The 18,247-nt window shown below is 43.9% G+C and overlaps 2 protein-coding genes across 2 annotated transcripts in view; one reads left to right on the plus strand and one right to left on the minus strand.

Moving 5' to 3' along the window:
- The first annotated feature begins 7,119 nt into the window (after positions 1-7,119).
- On the plus strand, positions 7,120-12,065 carry SETD6 (SET domain containing 6, protein lysine methyltransferase). Its single transcript, XM_044660464.1, has 9 exons — positions 7,120-7,146; positions 7,313-7,399; positions 7,739-7,883; positions 7,981-8,122; positions 8,998-9,192; positions 9,705-9,825; positions 11,004-11,184; positions 11,313-11,455; positions 11,595-12,065. Exons 1-9 carry the CDS (start codon positions 7,120-7,122, stop codon positions 11,904-11,906), a joined length of 1,353 nt encoding a protein of 450 aa, XP_044516399.1. The 3' UTR covers positions 11,907-12,065.
- Positions 12,066-13,029: 964 nt separating this feature from the next.
- Positions 13,030-18,247, minus strand: part of CNOT1 (CCR4-NOT transcription complex subunit 1) — a 111,224-nt gene continuing 106,006 nt past the window's right edge. Inside the window, exons 43-49 of the mRNA XM_044663095.1 lie at positions 17,652-17,753; positions 17,076-17,249; positions 16,737-16,886; positions 15,638-15,818; positions 15,010-15,142; positions 14,498-14,632; positions 13,030-14,130 (exon numbers count right to left, since the gene is read on the minus strand). Coding sequence (XP_044519030.1) covers positions 14,052-14,130; positions 14,498-14,632; positions 15,010-15,142; positions 15,638-15,818; positions 16,737-16,886; positions 17,076-17,249; positions 17,652-17,753 — 954 coding nt within the window. The 3' untranslated portion in view covers positions 13,030-14,051. The remainder of the gene's footprint in view (positions 14,131-14,497; positions 14,633-15,009; positions 15,143-15,637; positions 15,819-16,736; positions 16,887-17,075; positions 17,250-17,651; positions 17,754-18,247) is intronic.

Raw genomic sequence — 18,247 nt, forward strand, 5'->3', positions numbered from 1 at the left:
GACGGGGGGGGGGGTACGGGGTATGTAACTTCAAGGGGTTGTAGTCCCCTTGGTAAGCTCCCCCGGTTTTTAGGGCCCTAGCAGGGGTGGGGGGGAAGCCAGGGTTTGATTCCCTGGTAGAACTAGGTTCCAGAAAGTCCTGTGGTGGACGCACTGTGGGAAGAAGAGGAGGGCACTGGATCCTTTTGGGAGGACTCCAGGGAAAGGGGGATGGAGCCCTGAGCAAGCTCCCACCCCGACTCAAAATTAAGCATTAGGGCACTGAGTCCTTTTAGAAGGACGCCAGGAGAAACACTGGGTCCTTGTAGAAGGATGCCAGGAAAAGCATTTGGGCACTGGGTTCTTCTTAGAAGGACACCAGGAAATGCGTATTTTTCTCTCTCTAGGAAGATAGACTACTAAACAGCAAATTTAAAAGTGACCAGAAATTTTTCTCTCTATCCCCCTTCTTAGAAGCGGCTGGCTACTTTGCTTCAGCTAGAAAAACCAGTTCTGTCATAGTTTTTTCTTTCCCCTTTGGAAGGATATCTATTGAAGCATGAAAAAGGTAACTAAGAAATGAAATTCATCATATGTCAACCAGCTCCTTGCTAAGAGTTAACCCTTTTTCTGATTCTTTGGTCATGGAGATCTTTTGCCAGAATGAAAAGAATCTAGCTTATATAATTTATGTTTTATATTTGTCAGAGTATGTGTGATATGCCCGGGAAATGTGTCCTTGATCAGTCTATGTGTTATATGTTGTTTGTCTGTGATCACAATGGGAAGGTTACATGTTGGGAAAAATGAATCTCTCTCTTCCTCCTTCATTCATTCCGGAGGAATGGGGAAGACAGCGGCGTTTGAGAAATTCAGAAAATAACATCTTAATTTCTGAATGTCTTAAACTCTAAGATAATTTAATTGGTTAAAAGAAATCTTATTCTCTGCTCTTATTAAGGCAAGAGTTAAACAAAGTAATCTGTCAAGCAGTTCTCCTTCCAATTCTCACTGGCCATGAGAAAGGGAAAGCAGAAATCAAAAGACAGAAAAAGGGACAAATTTGATCCCATCACCAAATTCTATCAACAGGTTAAGTACTGAGATATATATCCAATGAACCATCAGTCTTGCTCAGCATTTAACCAAGAGTGAAAAAGCTTCTTTAAACAACCAAGAATTCAATCTAACATTAATCAAACTGATGTTAGTGAAAATTTAACTTAAAGATTATTAGAACAATATAGTTGACTTATATTTTAAAATTAGACCCCTTTAGACAGAGACTGGTCCATGAGAAAATTATAGGTTGAGAGCAAATCACCCATGCTGCCCCAGTTCAGCAGGAAGTAGTTATGAGAAAACATCACCCATTCTCCCCAAAACTCATGGACCTTTCTCTACCCATTAGAACATATATTTGCTAAGGAATTGCATTGACTACTAATTAAGAATGGAATTTCAGTTAAATTTAAGAATGCACAAAACTCAGATTGAAAAGCTATCTATTAGAACTTACAGTGTGTGAAATACTGATTTGAATGATCAGACTTACCAAAAATGCTTATCAGACTGAATGCAATTCATTTAAGAAAATATTATTATGAGTAAGAACAAGCGAGTAGAGTAGCCTCATGTGAACAAACTCAGAGAGGTACAGTGACCAATCAAGCATGACTTGCCAGCTTAGCTCTGCTCTGCTCTGGGCAAATGTTTGGCTATTGTCAAGCTCCAGGACACCTGCCAGTGTGTTCCTTTGGTGGTCACCCATTTGAACCCTAACAAGGGTTCAAGGGCTTAAGAGATAATGGCAAGGACCAAGAACAGAGTTTGAAGTTGCAAGGCAGAAAGAGAGATGGAATGAAAACAAACAGATTAGAAAAGAGAATTTCAGAATTTACAAACAGGAAAGTGAAACTCTCATGGTTGATGGTAAGGTCAAGGATACAATTCTCTCTGTATAGAAGTGGAGTAGAGATAAAAAGTTATGGGAAATGAGTAAGTGGAGGAACTAAGGAATTAGAGTATTTGAATGAGGGGAAATATGTAACTTGGAATCCCCTAATATGAGGGCTGGAGTTGAGGAGGAAAGAAAGTGAAGCCGTCCAGCAGCTCCACGAAGATTCCTAGTGGGTTGGACACTTAGAAAGGGGAACCAAGGACTGAGTGAAAATGGGTAGTGGGTTAAAAACTAGTGGAAAGAGAACATAAGGTGAGAATAAAGACACATAGACACAAAGAGTTTTGGCATAAGGTAGACAGACAGCAAATAAGCTCTGGTGGTCAAGAGCTCTGATGGTTAAGAGCTTCCTTCTCAACTGTCATATATAGCTACTTTTATTGGGGTTACAACTGTAGATGAGGGAAGGGGAGAGCCAAGTGGTCTGATACATATGTAATCATCAGGAGATACAAACTGTTGGAGCCTGAAATAACAGGTAGAGCAAACATCTAGATCAGGAATCCATGAGGCCTAAGGTCTTGATACAAATGCTGATTGATTGAAGGTAAGGCAAGGAGCCAGAGATAACTGACCAGTCTGCCAGAGTGTAGCCTTAGGGAAGGGCTAGGAGTTTGGCAAGGTTGAGGTTCAATTCAACTCAAGGTTACAGAAATCAATCATAAGCAATACAAGAGTCATTTTTTGAGCACTTAAAATAATATCAAGATTAATGTATACCTGGATTGCTACAGAAAGACTGTGAGCCAGGCACTGAACTCTTTGAAAGAAAAAGGGGATGTCCTTTTTTAGAAATTTTTAGAAATCTTGTAGATAACAGGAATCAAAGCTTCGACTAGGTGGGAGATAGGGATTGAGTAAATCTCAAAGGAGAAGAGGTTACTAGAGTGCCAGAAGCCTGAAGGAAGAGGAAAGAGTAAGATTTAAGGAGAAAGCAAGTTTGTTATGTATGTAGCAGGCATTCCAGGCTCAGACTGAGTAGCTATAGAGTGAGACCTTGATGGAGGAGATGGGAATAATGGAGTGGGCAAAAAGGGAAGGAGAAAGGGTTTGAATAATAACAGCCATTTAAGAGCTGCCTGTTTATATCCTCTAGCCAACAGGGAATGGTTCTTACTCATATTAAAAAAAAAATCTGGCCCAGTGTTCTAATCCATCAAGATCTTTTTGGGAGCCTGACTCTAACATTATGTGTTTAGCTATTCTTCCCATTTTCTTGTCTTCCATCTAAACCCAAAGTGGGTGTTACCACCCCCTGGTGGGTGCTGCAGCGATCCAGGGGTGCGGTGATGGCCACAGGTGTATTTACCTTTATTATTAATTGCTATTAACATTTAAAAATTTAATTTCCAGGGGGCTAAGTAATATTTTTTCTGGAAAGGGGGTGGTAGGCCAAAAAAGTTTGGGAACCAAAGAACATCATGACCAAGAAGAACTAAATCATTCACTTTCAGGGACTATATTTCCTTACTCTGGCTTTGATGTTGTTGTTTAAGTCATTTTCAGTCTTATCTGACTCTTCATGACCCCATTTGGGGCTCCCTGACAAATATACTGGAGTAGCCTGCCATTTTCTTCATCAGTTCATTTGACAGATGAGGAAACTCAGGCAAGCAGGGTCAATCGACTTGCCCAGTATCACACAGGTAGGAAATATCCAGTCAAATTTGAATCCAGAACCTCTTGTCTCTAGACCTGGCACTCAATCCACTGAGCCACCTAGCTGCCCCCTTTCCTGGTTATTTTCCATAAAATCAACACTATCATTGCTTCTGAAAAGTTTTGTATCAACTGATTGACCTGTTGTTCCAGATATGGATTCTAATTCTGTGATTTCCCAGACGAGAACACATGCCTCTGGTCATCCCTCTCCTAGGAAGAGGTTTTAGAATGAGCAGGGACTGTCTGGCTTTTATGTTTGTATCTTCGATGCTTACAGAACAGAGCTTAATAAATGTTTTTTTCATTCATTCATCCATCTGCAAATTTAATAACAATGCCTTCTACATATCCACATCACTGATAAATAAAACCTCTCTTTGAAAGTTCTAAGGAAAGTTCTATGGGAAGCACCATTGGAAAATTCTAGTGACCCAAGCCTTAACTTCATCATCTTCCTTGACTCCTTCTGCTCCTTTCCATATCCAATTAAAGTTCTGTTGGCATTTTTCTCCCAGCATCTCACACATAGCCTCTCCATTCTCACATGACAACTGCCCTAATTCAGGCTCTCATTACCTCTTGCCTGAACTATTTTAATAGTTTCCTAATTGGTCTCCCTATTTCCAGTTTCCCTCCCCCTCCTCCAATCCATCCTCCACATAGCTACCAGAATAATTTTCCTAAAGCCTATCCATATGACTCCCTTGCTCAAAAACCTTGTTGCTTGCCTCTAGAATAAAATACAAACTTCCATATGGGATTTAAAAGTTCTTCTCCTGTCTGACTGGTCCTGTCTCTGGACCTTAGCTCTGATTAGCCTCTCATCCCTTATCTCCATCTCTTAGAATTCTTATATTCCTTTAGGGGTTAGCTTCTGTGCCTTCTCCCACAAGAAGCCTTCCCTGATCTCCTTAGTAGATATTGCTCTCTTTCTCCTTCTTCATGGACCCCCACATGCCAAGGTAAGTGGGGAAAGTCCAGTGAGTCAGAAACTGATTGGGATTAGGAATGAGGATTGTTGGTATGGATGGGTACTTCCTTAAGTAGAGGCGATGGGGGAGGAACTCACTAGAGAAAGGAGTTGACCATAGGGTTAAAGGGTCTCCAGCATGAGAGGTAGCTGTGGTGGAGGTGGAAATGGCCAGATATATTCCAGATATGGTCCAAATATATTCCAGGGCAGATGAAGGGGACTGTCACCTCCTTGTTTCCAAACAGTCTAAGATGTCATTGACATTTTCAGCTACTTACATCTTTCTGTTCATTCACACTTGTAGTCCACTAAAATCCTCAGATCTTTTTTAGTCAAACTGTGGTCTAACCATGCCTCTCCACCTTATATTTGTGAAGTTGAATTCTTGAATCCTAGTAGAAATTTTACTCTTTAAAATTTAATCTTTGTTTTATACCAATAACAAATTTATCCATAAATTTGCCAAAGTTACATGATTCATGTTATCTCCCCACTTCCTTCTTTCCCCCTTCCTGGAGATGACAAACAATTCCACTGGGTTATTCATGTATTATCACTTAAAACCTATTTCCATATTATTCATTTCTATAACAGAGTTATCTTATAAAAACCAAAACCCCAAATCATATACCCAAATAAACATATGATAAATCATATGTTTTCATCTGCATTCATATACTCCAACAGTTCTTTCTAGAGGTGAATAGCATTCTTTTTCATAAGTCTCTCAGAGAAATTTTACTTTTTGAGGCAGATAGGGAGCAGTTTCAGGAAGTCCAGATTTCATATCCATCCTCAGACACTTACCAGTTGTGTGGATTTTGGCAGAATAATAACAATAACTAGCATGTCACTAAATTTGTTAAACTCAGTTTCCTCAACTGTAAAATGGGGAAAATAACAACAGCACCTAATTATAGAAGTCCTGAGGTAGTAGACACTATATAAATTTACCTATTCACTTCCTTTATTCTGAATAAAATTTTATCTTATTAAATTCATCACGATGTTCAAATTTTCCTTCCACTCGCATCCCCTCCACTTGAGGAGGCACCCACCCCTACCAGCAATGGTCATTCCTAACCCCAATCAGCTTCTGACTCTCTGGACCTTTCCTCCTTACCCTGGTAGGGGCCCACGAGAAAAGAGAGAGCACTAACCACTAAGGACATTCGGGAAAGCTTTTTGTGGGAGGAGACATAGAAGTTAAAACCCCAAAGGAAGACTGGATCCTCTCTGAGCTTCCCAAATTTGTGTCTAATTAATTGTGAATTTGATAATCAGGTCATCTTTGCCTTTATCCAAGCAATTAATCAGGTCTCTATACATAATATAAATAAAATATTTTAATGATATTAATATAATTATTGATTATATTTATTATTAATACACGATCTATTATTAATACATTATTGTATTTATTATTATATTTGTTCATTGTGTTAATATAATTTAAATAATATTATTATAAGTAAAAAACAAGGTAGTTTGGGGAGAGAATGCCCTAGTAGCAGGAGTACCAAGAAAAGCTTCCCTCGAGCTGCATCTTGAAGGAAATCAGGAATTCCAAGGGGCAGGAAAGAGGAAGAAATGAATTCCTAGCATAGAGGACGACGAATTCCAAGGCATGGAGATAGGAGATGAAGCGTATTGTGGGCTGGGGGTGGGGGTGGGGGTAGGGGGCAAGTAACAGTGGGGAAGCCAGTAAGGTTGGAGTACGGGGCACCAAGAAGAAAATAATATGCAAAAAGGCTGCGAACGTTGGAAGAGATCTTGTTGCTGCAGGTCAGAGGACCCCGGAGGGAGAAATGGAGTTTATCTATCATAGAGGCAGCTAAGTGGCTGTTCCTGGACGCGGGAGTCAGGGAAGACCCCAAACTCAAGACGTTCCTAGTCAGGTGACCCTGGGCAAGTACTTAACCACCGCCTGCCTCAGTTTGCTCTTTTGTAAAATGGGGATAATAATAGCCTCTTCCTCCTAGGATTGATGTGATTTTTGAAAACGAGTTATTTGAGGGGCAGCGAGGAGGCAGAGTGGATAGTCAGGTCTGGAAACTGAAGGTCCCGGGTTCAACTATGATCTCAGACACTTCCGAGCTACGTGACTCTGAGCACAAGAAACTTAAACCTCCATTTCTTAACTCTTATTGCTCTTCTGTCTTGTAACCAATCCCCAGTGTTGATTCTAAGACAGAAGGTGAGAGTTTAAAAAAAAAGTTATTTGTAAAATACTTTGTAAATTCTAAAGTTACAAAGAAATACACATAGGTGAGTGGGTGTGTGCAGATGCACACGTTTGTCACATGTGCATGTGTGTCTCACATATGTGTAAACAATACGTATGCGCGCACTATGTGAATATTCCCTATAGACGCACACATGCACGCATGTGCGTACAAAGGACGGGCCGACCACGCCCAGGACTTAGCTCTTGGTCCTCTCCAGCTCCTCTAACTGAAATGGTCCAAGTTCCTTTAAGAGGGGGCGGGCCTTCCGAGGAGGAAGTTTGGTCTGAAAGCGCCGGTATCCGCGCTCGGCCCTAACAATGGCGACTGCAGCGAAGCGGCCGAGGGTGAGGAGGAGGGGGCGAGGGGAACAGGGGTGTAGGGGAGAGCCCCGCCTCCTCTAGCGCTCCAGGAGCGTCCCCTTCCCCCACTAGGGCCGGGAGCATGCCGGGCCAAGGCCTCGGAGCCTGGAGGAAATTCCGAGACTGAGCTCCTCTCCCTCGCTCTCTTTAGGTGGAGAGGACCCCCAGGGGTGGGGACAGCCCTCTTCCAGACTTCCTAGATTGGTGCCGCAGGGTCGGACTGGAGCTGAGTCCCAAGGTGAGGCTGAGGGACTGAACTCTGGGGGAGCACCTGACTTCCATTGGTAGCAGGGAGAGGAGGCGGGGGCTCTAGGAGAGAACGTGGATCTCCATTGGTAGGTGGAGTAGGGGGCGGAGTCCGAGTGCGAGGGGCCATTGAAAATTGCTGGCGGGGGCGAGGCCTGAGCGTGGAGAGGGCGGGGCTTGTTGCCTTCAAGGCTCAGGCCTCGGGATGGACCATTGGTTGCTGTGGAAGGGGGCAGGTCCTGCACGCGAGTAGCTATTGGAAGCTATGGCGAGGAAGGGGAGTGGGGGCGAAGCCTTGGGCTCGCGGGTCCTAGCATCTTCCGGGCTGCAGGTTTCCGTGAGCCGGGAGGGCACCGTGGCAGGCTACGGGATGGTGGCCCTGGAGGACGTACAGCGCGGGGAGCTGCTCTTCGTGGTGCCTCGGGCTGTGCTCCTGTCCCAAAAAACCACCGCCATTCGGGACCTCCTGGAGAAAGGTAGGAAGCCTGGGGAGAGCTGGGGAGAAGGTCCCTACTGGGGGCGGAGGTCCCAGGTGGGCGCCCCGGGGTGACCAGGGTCCTGGTTCTCGTGCAGAGCATGGGGCCCTGCAGAGCCAGTCGGGCTGGGTGCCCCTTCTCCTGGCCCTCCTCTACGAGTACCTGGCCGAGGATTCGCCCTGGAGCTGCTACTTCTCCCTCTGGCCCGACCTGGGCAGCCTGCAGCACCCCATGTTCTGGTGAGAACTGGAGGGCGGGGGTGATCGGGAAAGCCAGGAACCCCGGTGGGGAGAGCCGAGATGCCTTCATTCCTTCGAAGTGCTGACCTCGCTTCGCAAAGAGCTGCAGGAGGGACACAATGACTGCTGTCCCTGCCTGATTCCATCTCAACCCCTCCCCCTCCTCTCTCTTCATCTCCCGTCTCAACCTTTCTCCCCCTCACGCCTTTCTTCCTTCCCCTCCTCTCCCAATTTTTAAAATTGTGCTTTTCTGGTAAAAGTCACCAGAGGCCCATCTTGGCAGGACAACCAGCATATTAAAATTGGAAAAGATCTTGGAGCCCGGGGCCCAACTGTATTTTATAGAGAAGACGGAGGCTCTTTTAGTGTCCAAGCAGGGTTGATCTTAGGCAAACTTTGGACTTGTCCAGTGCTCAGTGTTTGTTGGGTTGCTGGGGAGAGCAGCCTGCTTTTAAATACTCCAGAACAGCCTCCTACTTTCTATGGCTGCACCCCTTTCCTTACTAAGCAATGCTGAGCAAGTGTTTGGGACTGGTTGGCCACTTGAGAAACAAGCCCACAGCCTAGTCTAATCCTTGGAGCCAAGAAGCAGGAGCACAGATTCAGCTGCTGAAGAGAACTTTCCAAAGTTATCTAGTTCAGCGGGACTCACTTGTATAGATGCAGTCATTGAAGGCCTGGGAGGTGAGAGAACACACAGGGACTACAAGGCAGGAGCAGAATCTGAACCTAGGGCCAGACCCTAACTCTACTGCTTTTTCTACGGTTCCGTGCCCAAGTCCAGCTAGTTTAGCATGGGGCCCAGGGCTAATGGCTTGCTCTTTCAGGGCTCCAACATTTGGCCTAAGGTGTGACTCTAAACCCTTTCCCCCTAGGTCAGAGAGAGAACTGAGACAACTCCTACAGGGTACTGGTGTGCCTGAAGCTGTGCAAAGGGATCTGGCCAACATCAGTCACGAATATGACACCATTGTCCGGCCTTTCTTGGAGGCTCACCCAGAGATCTTCCCCCCTCAGGCCAGATCTCTGGAGCTCTACCGCCGACTTGTGGCTATGGTCATGGCCTACAGGTGATCAGCTTTCTGTGTAGCTCCCTTCTGGGGATACAGCACTGGGCCTGGGGCATCCCTAGGAGCTGTTCTTGCCAGCTGCCCCTTTTAGGATGGAAACTCCTTGAAGTCAGGGATTGATTTGGGCGTTTTCCTCTACAATACCTAACCCTTGATGCTCACGGATTGAGCCTGAATTTTACCTTAGGGTTGACAAACCTGTTTAAGATCTGATAACTATTGTGAATGTCCTAGTTTTCTTTGTAATCTTAGGCAATTAAAAACATGGTTCTGGGAAGGGGAGCATAGACTGACTGCCCTTGGGGTCCAAATACATAGATGAAGCCAAGAAGTTGGCCAGGGCAAGCCTTTCTTAATAAGGATAAGATCGTGTATCCCTTCTGCCCAAGAGGTGTTGATCCAGTGGGAGGTGATGAGAACTCATCTCCTTCCTATTCCCCTCAAAACTTCGGAGTGGGCCTGGACTTCACCTTCCTCTGTGGCTTCTTAGTCAGCCCTTCTTTCTCTGGTAGTTTTCAGGAGCCACTTGAAGAAGAGGAAGATGAGAAGGAGCCTAATCCCCCTATGATGGTGCCAGCTGCTGATATCCTGAACCATGTGGCGAACCACAATGCCAATCTGGAATACTCTCCAGTGAGTGGGTATCTTTTGGATTAGATAGGCCAACTTAATTATGGTCCTTAGGCATGTTGGCAGTTTAATTTTGCCTCCTCCATGTGCTAGTGGATGTAATCAGCCCTTTGGTTCAAAGTCCGAGTTTCTATAAAGTGGAAAAGATTCCAGGAATAGGAGTCTGCCTCATTTGTTCTCTTCAAGGCAGCATCAACTCTGTCATGAATGAAATAGAATGACAAGCCGTCAGAGCAATTTCATAGAGCAAGCCCATCTTTGCTGGACCACGTTTCCCTTTGGCTCCAGATACAGGATCCTGTTGACTTGTCAGTGAGATACGGAGCCTGGGTTCCATTGCCATTTTTGCTGTTATCTAACTGTGCATATGCTGGGGCAGCTAGGAGGCACCACAGTGCATACAGCACTGGACTTGGAGTCAGCAAATGTAGCCTCAGTTGTGTGACCCAAGGCAAGTCACTTCAGTTTTCTCTTCTGTAAAAGGGGGATAATAGCAGCACCCATTTCTCAGGGTTGTGAAGATCCAATGAGGTCATATTTGTAAGGTTCTTAGCAGTGCCAGGCACACAGTAGGCACTATATAAACATAAGCCATTATCTCTATAGTACCTTCCTTAGAAAGGGGGAAGAGGGAGAGAACAGGGGAATGGCATGCCAACTAGTTGTGTTTCTGTAGATTGAGTCAGGTCTAGAGATAGGGAGATCCTGGGTTCAAAAATCTGGCCTCAAGACACTTCCTAGCTATGTGACCCTGGGCAAGTCAGTTGACCACCACCACTACCCCTCCCCCAGTCCTTAATGCTCTTCTGCCTTAGAAATAATATATAGTATTGTTTCTAAGATGGAAGGTAAGGATGAAAAAAAAAGTGAATAAAGGGGCTCTTAGGTCTCTACTATGTTGCAGTAATTAATTCTTCCTTTGGGGTCATTTCTTGCTCTTCTTTGAATTCTCATTTGTCCCAGAGCTAGGAGGGATCAGCCCCTTCCCATTTTACAAATGGCGAGTGCCCCCAGACTTTCTAACTTCTATTTCGAAACCTCCCCCAATATTGCCTCTTGCTATCAAATCCTCTCTAGATGAACAGAATTAATAGAGGAACAGAACTTGAGCTATCATCTGGTCTGGTTCCCAGGAGGAGATGAAGACACTCCAGCAACCCTCAACTCTGCTTCTTCTACAGGAATATTTAAGAATGGTAGCTACCCAGCCAATCCTCAAAGGCCAAGAGATCTTTAACACCTATGGCCAGATGGCCAACTGGCAACTGGTACATATGTATGGCTTTGCTGAACCGTATCCTGGGAACACAGATGACACAGCTGACATTCAGATGGTGACAGTGCGAGCAGCGGCCCTACAGGGTATGGGTACCTCTTCTGGAACAAGGAGGGTAGCTACAGGGAGTCCCATTTCTGTTTAACACACTTCTCAGATATAGAAGTAAGGGACTCTTAGGAAAAGCTTCTTCCTCTGCTTACATTTTACATAGGAACCACAACTGAGGAAGAGAGATGCCTGATGTGTGAGCGCTGGGATTTCTTGTGCCGGCTGGAGATGGTAGGCGAGGAGGGTGCATTTGTCATTGGCAGAGAAGAAGTGCTCACTGAGGAGGAGTTGTCTGCTACACTCAAGGTGAACAACCTGGAACTGGCCAAGCTTGCTAGCTTTGAGGCTAACCAATTTTGAATTGGATTTGCCTTCTAGTAATCTTAGGAATCTGAAAACCAATTATGGAAGGAATTCAAATTAACTTTCTTTGTTCTAATTATAGGTGCTCTGCATGCCAGCTAAGGAGTTCAGGGAACTCAAGGAACAAGATGGCTGGGAAGAAGATGATGGTGAGGACAGCGTAACACTGACCAATAAAACTATTCCCAAACTCAAAGCTTCATGGAAGACACTCCTCCGAGCCAGTATCCTGCTGACCCTGCAGGCTTATGCCACAGACTTAAAAAGCGAACAGGAACTACTTAGCAACAAGGAGGCTGGGGCCAAACTCAGCTGGAAGGAAGAGCAGGCTTTGCAGGTACGCTATGGCCAAAAGAAGATCTTGCATCACCTGTTGGAACTGACCAGTTCCTAAGCCTCTCACCTGATTCCTGGATCTCCTTCCCTCCACAAACTAGGGAAGTACATTAGCCTAAACTGCTTTTCAACCGTTACTGCTGGTTTTTTGTTGTTTTGGGTTTTTTTTGTTGTTGTTGACTTTCTATTCTTGCTATATAAAATTTCTTATAGTTAATGTAGTGATTTAGATCTTATTTGGGGGAATGGGGAAGCTCAAGTGCTGGGTACTGGAGCACAAGAAAGAGAACAAAGAGTCATGATGAACAGCCTTTTTTTATCCTCTATTACTGTGAGCACCAAATCCATATCACCTACCTTTATAGGGCTGTGTGCAAAAAGTGCTTCTTTGTAAATGACCTGAGTCTGCCTTTAGTGAACTGCTTGGAATTCAAGCTTAAGCCAAAGGCCAGCTCCACCTCTTAAGATCTTGGAGGGCCAGCGATTGTCCAGCCCCGTCCCTTCATTTTGCAGGAAAGAAAAATCAGGCCCAGTAAAGTTGTCTGTCAAAGGGTCACAGGGTACTTAAGAGCCAGCAGCAGAGGGATCCAAGTCCTCAATCTACAGCTGGTCCTAATTTTCATAGATCATTTTTTACCTTCATCTCCAATTCTAGACAGTGAAATAATATAAGTCTATGGCACTTTTTAAAAAATAAGCATAACTTGCAGGAATAAACTAATTCATAGTTGTCCTATCTAGACTTTCAACTCTTATAAGGGTAGAAAACTTTCTAATATCTACATGGTGACAGAATCAGCTTATAAAGATTTTATATAAAGCGTAAGGATTCAGTGGATCCCTTTGGGTTTATAATGCCCTTTGATGGATTCATTTAAGTCTACTAATTAAGGTGGGTGATGATGTGCAGACATGATGTTGGGGGCTAGCAGCCCATTTGTGCTGCCTGCCTCCTAACAAAGCCATGCCCAGGAGAGGGTGGGGTTAGCCAGCTCTAATCTAAAAATCTCTGCTCACTTGAAGCAATTAGTATCAAACTTTCTCCAATCTAAAATGGAGCTGGGGCCCTACTGTAAATATGCCCTGTCCTGTGCCTTGTGGCTACTCAGGGCAGGGACAGTCTGCTTTTAATCCTTGCCACGAGCACTGACCACTACTGAGAAAGCCACAGTGGACGGGAGTGCATGTCATGACTTTAATGTATAACTACAGTATGCAGATACATACAAGAAGTGGGAGAACTAAAGCCCAGGAACTAGAAAGGCTACAAAATACAACACGCGGACCAATACATTTACAAAACATTCAAAATCCTTACAAAATGGGCTGTATTGGTCCTTTGTTCTTTTTACAAACTTAGACTGTGTGGTCATTGGGGATGGGGTGGGGGTGGGGGTGGGGGCAGTTCATAGATTTGTTTCTTTCCCTTCCCATCCCCCACAATTTACAAGTGTCAGGAAGGAGGGGGAATGCTATAGACCTGGTCTGGTTTCCCTTGATAAAAGAGAGCTGACCCTATCCCACAGGGCCCAAAGTATCTCTTCTCCAGCAGAACTGAGAAGCTATTCCAACTGGTGTGTTCCCTGCTGTCAGATTTAGGTAGAAAGGAGGGGGGAGGGAGGGGTGGAAAAAAAAAATGGACCTTAATCCCAAACCCTCCCTCCCCCATTCCATAGCACCCCATATTCCAACACATCCACATTTTTAACAGCTTAGTGATTTTAAAGGTCCCCTGTCCACATAAAGAAAAAATAAGTTACATAATATTAAACTGGCTTTTCAATATTCTTTGGGAGTCCGGGAATGTCAGGACAAGGAGATCTGCCCTAGACAAGTGCTTGGCATCAGCAGCTGCCCCTTTATTACAAGCTGAACAGGCGCCAGTTTATCCACCTGCCTTTAACACAATTTGCACAAACCCAAAAAGTCCAGACAAAGGTTTCGGTTCCATGTATTTACACTAGTTCAAAATGATATTCACAGCATCTTCTAAATTTTGGCCAGAGTCAAAAAAAAAAAATGTGTTTAAACTTTGGAACGTGCCCACAAAGATGGGAGAACCCCAAGGGTGAGGGCAAATACCCAAGAACCAAGGGGGCTGGAAAGGTCAGGAAGAGCCAAAAGGATTCTTCAGTCAGTTTGTGAAATTCGGTGGCATGGGGCCCTCCAGGCTGGCACGCTTACAACACAAGAGGCAGCCCGTCTAACTGGCACCAGTTCCTTCCATCACTTGCTGAGCCTGCTTCTGTCCCATGCAGCATTGTGCAACTGACTGGAACAACCTAAAGGAAGAATCAAAGGATGAGTTAGGGCCCTGTTCAAGGTAGCCAGTAGCATACTGTTACCCCTGTCCCCTCACAGCCTCAATGTGAAAATATTATGGCCTAGATGTCACTTTGTCCAATAAAGCATGTTATCAGAGAACTCAATCCTGGTTTATTTACATCTGAGGCTTGAAAACAGACTTTTTAATGTTGAAGACTCATTGCCAGAGGCACAAACATCTCCCTCTGACACCCCAGGAATGGATTTAATTGACAACCCCCCCAAGTCAAGCACACAAAAGAATGTACTATCCTGCTCCATTCCATAGTTTTCCCTTTCCAGTTCAAAAAAACCACACCACACCACACCACACATGCAACTCACTTTTCGATTTCTGGGGCACAGTGAACAAACTCGTGGTTCCAGAACTTAAATGCCGGATTTTTAATCAGCTCAATGAAGGTAATGAGAAGACCCCAAGGATGTGGCCTATTTACAATCAACCGTTCCAAGAGAACCCTGTAACAGAAGTTTCAGAGGGGGAGGGTAGAGAATGGTTTCAGCATCCAAAGTGTATGCATTTTTTCCTGATCATGGGCCATTTAAGATATAACCTGCACTTTCACACAGTAGTGGACTAGGGCTGAGGATTAACGATGATGGTCTAGAACAGATTCTGGACTTTGTGTTTATGTAACTATCTGGCAGGCCAGTAAAGCCTACAGACTTCTCAAAACAGAAAAATTTTAATTAACTGAAAGAAATGCTAAATTTCAGCTAAGAGGTTAGTGAAAATAGAGATGTAATTTTTCTCCTCTCTGAGTTTATGGATCCCTTGAAATGTATCCATGGCCCCCAGGTCAAGTACCCAGCCTATAGGACCCCATAAGTTTCACCTGGTGATCTGTTCCTGGATAGCTTCAGTGTTGGCCTCTGCAAAAAGGTACAGCATGGTACAACTGAAGTAGTGAGTGTGGCTGTTTGGATACCGCAGCTGATTGGCAATTGCATTCAAGAAGAGGTACCGACCTAGAATCAATGACAGGACTTAAGGCTCCATGTGCTAACAGAGGCTAAGAATAAGATGGATGCCCAAAAGCTCAAGCAGTCTTTCTTTGTAGAATTGGGATGATACTAGTTAGACTTCTTGTACTGAGAGTTGTGCTGTGAGGGAAGTCTTATAAACTTTACTTCAAGTGCCTAATAAATGAAGGTGCTAAATGAACATTATTATTCTCAATAACTGAACAGATAACTTTCTTTTCCACCTCTCTTGTATGTACTAGGGAGAGAGGGAGCCTCAATTCATACCTTCCATTTAAAGGTCTGACTAATCTCCCAGGTTGTCTCTACAGTTGATAAAAAATGCCCAGTGAAAAGGAGAAACTTGCCTACACGTTCCCATATTACAATTTCTCCTCATTGATACAGAAATACATTTCTACCCCAACAATAATCCTACAGCATGAGCCTGCCTAGAAGGTCAGTGACCTGGAGTGACTCCATCACCCACCATCTCCTTACCTTCTGTGTCTAGGTCCACAGCCAAGTTCTGGAAGATGTCCATGTGCGCCGAGTGAGTGATGGTGCTCATGGACGGCGTGCTGCCTTTGTTGTGGATGTGGGCGATGGCCTGAGTACCGACGTAGAGCACCAGTGCATTTATCAGCTGGATGTTGTAGCGATTGCCAGGTTCATTTGATACCTAGGGAACAACGTCTAAATTAAGCCTTCATTGTGTTGTCGGTAGGCTGCTTTATTTCTGACATTTCCAAATCTTTCCTCTTTATCTGAGGTAGAGGGGACCTCTGATCAAAGTTCTATGCCTAAATAACAGCCATCATTCTTGAAATCCAAGCTCCAACATAATGAGATGATGTTAAAATTCCAAATGCTGGAATCAACCTCTCAAAAAAGGAGGAATGTTGAGGTAGCCCAATAAGTAAATCAAAGTGAATGTCCTCACAAAACTGGAAGGTAGATAACTGAAAGTAAGAGTAGTAACTGTGTCTGGCTCCAGTGACGCGCGCGCGCACACACATACACACACACACACGGCATAGTTAACATAAGACATCTTGGCCGTGCCTCCTCCATGCCTGTAGCACCAGCATGGATGCCCAAGTAGGCATAATGCCCATGTAAATTTCAACTAACCAACACAGAAGGTAAAACTGACCAAGATTCCTAAGCAAGGCCCAACGGGGCATAAACCATCTCTAGGACCAAGGAGGTTCCCCATCTCCTAATTAGGTGCAAAGTTCGGATGATCAAGGATAACTGAGATTAGGTGGCTTCTAGGTCCCTTCAAATGTTCAGATGACAATTCTGTACAAGTATTGACTGAAAATGAATTGCCAGGAGGCAGCAAGGTAACACAGTAGATAAGAGTACCAAGCTTGAAGGTGGAAGGACTTGGATTCAAATCTAGCCTGAAGACTCTTCTTAAATGCTTTTTTGCTTTAGAATGGATTCTGAAATAGGGGAGCTTAGGAGGAAAAAAATACTAACCTGCCAGGCAACAAAAGAATGAAGAAATTAAAAAAGGCATCAACCACAACCACTACATGATATAATAACTGAGAATTGAACTGAATGCACTGAAGAACTGTGCAAATCTAACCTGCAGGTTACTGCGCAAATCAGACAGGAAAGTGACTGGCGATCGAGTCTTCAGATAGGAATCCAAATCCTTTTTGAACTGAGGAGGCATCACTCCAGTGAAGTTAGTGAGGATGCGAGGAGCGATGTTGATTTCACTCAACATGTCCACCTGTGAAGGACAAAGGCAGAGACCTGAGTACTGACATCTAAACTACAAGAAGCAAAGCAGTCCAAAAAGTGCTCATTTCAACAACTAAGCTGCTCTCAACCATCGTGCACAAGGTTCCAGAGGTGACTGAAGAGGGAAGAGGTACCTCCTCCTCCCTGACTTGTGATCAGCCATGATTACAGCTTTTACCTTCAGATTGGGAGTGAATGGGTCTGGTAGCCTCATGTTTCGTGGAAAGGCACTCAGGATCAGATTCCGTAACTGGATGCAATTGGGTGGGATTACATCACAGAATCCATAGTGGTAATCACAAAGAAATTCTGGAAAATCGTGCAGGAGGACCAGCAGCACTCGTAAAGTACCCTAATGTGTTAAGAAAGGGGGTTTGGGAGAAGAAAAAGTGAAAAAGATGAGCAACTTTAACAGGCATGCTAAAGGTGAGCACATGCCTGTATTGTGTAAGTATGCATGTGTTCCCAACAATTTATTCCTATTCCAAGTTTGATTCAGATGAAGGGGAGGAGAACTATACTATATACTCTCATTCACTAGGGATAAATCATTTTTTAGTTGTAGTCTTATTCACTCTCCAACTGATGGCATCTTCATAACACATTTAGAAATCCATAAAAGAGAGTTAAGAATTTATTTTAATGAATTTAATTCACTTTAATTTGGAAGATTTTTTATTTCCATGGGTCCTACTGGTTAAACTGAGGCGTTAGAAGATTCCAAAGTATTTTTAGACAAACCAAAGTAAATTACCTTATAGAGGATTTGCATAGGTTTGCTGAGTTCCACATTTCTAAGGAAGGGAGCTAAATACTTGAATAAATCAATCAACAGCTGTGCATACATAGGCCAGCCCTAGGAGACAAGACAAAGAAAAGGAGTGATTAACTATGTAAAGCCAAAACATGCACTTAACTAGACAGTTTTGTTAGCATTATAAAAGGGATTCTCAGACTACAAGGGGATTATACTCACAGGCTAACATGGAAATACTCATTCATTATAATCTACCTTACACTATTAACCTGGGGTCATCAATTCCCCTACTCAGAGAGAAAAAAGTGGTTTTAAGAAAGATCTTAACAAGTCCTACCCACAATCCAGGTTATAATCCCTTTTTCAAAAATCACTTCATCAAGAACATTCCCCTCTTCATTGACAAATACAGGCCTTTCCCTATCTTGTTTAAAAAAAAAAAATAAACAAACCAGGAAATCCAACTTTACCCAATTACTTACCACAACAATCTACCAAACTCATTCTATTCTGTTTTCAGCCATCTTTTTGTCTAGTCTTTCATTTTTATCTTACTTCCTTACCACTCCCTAAGTTAAAACTACATTGGTTAG

Source organism: Gracilinanus agilis, chromosome 2 (assembly GCF_016433145.1).
Source record: "Gracilinanus agilis isolate LMUSP501 chromosome 2, AgileGrace, whole genome shotgun sequence".
NCBI classification, from domain to species: domain Eukaryota; kingdom Metazoa; phylum Chordata; class Mammalia; order Didelphimorphia; family Didelphidae; genus Gracilinanus; species Gracilinanus agilis.

Coding starts and splice junctions, on each gene's coding strand:
- SETD6 (XM_044660464.1), top strand. CDS start 7,120: ATGGCGACTGCAGCGAAGCGGCCGAGG. Junction 7,400..7,738: donor GACTGGAGCTGAGTCCCAAG/GTGAGGCTGAGG, acceptor TCCGGGCTGCAG/GTTTCCGTGAGCCGGGAGGG. Junction 11,185..11,312: donor GCGAGCAGCGGCCCTACAGG/GTATGGGTACCT, acceptor CATTTTACATAG/GAACCACAACTGAGGAAGAG.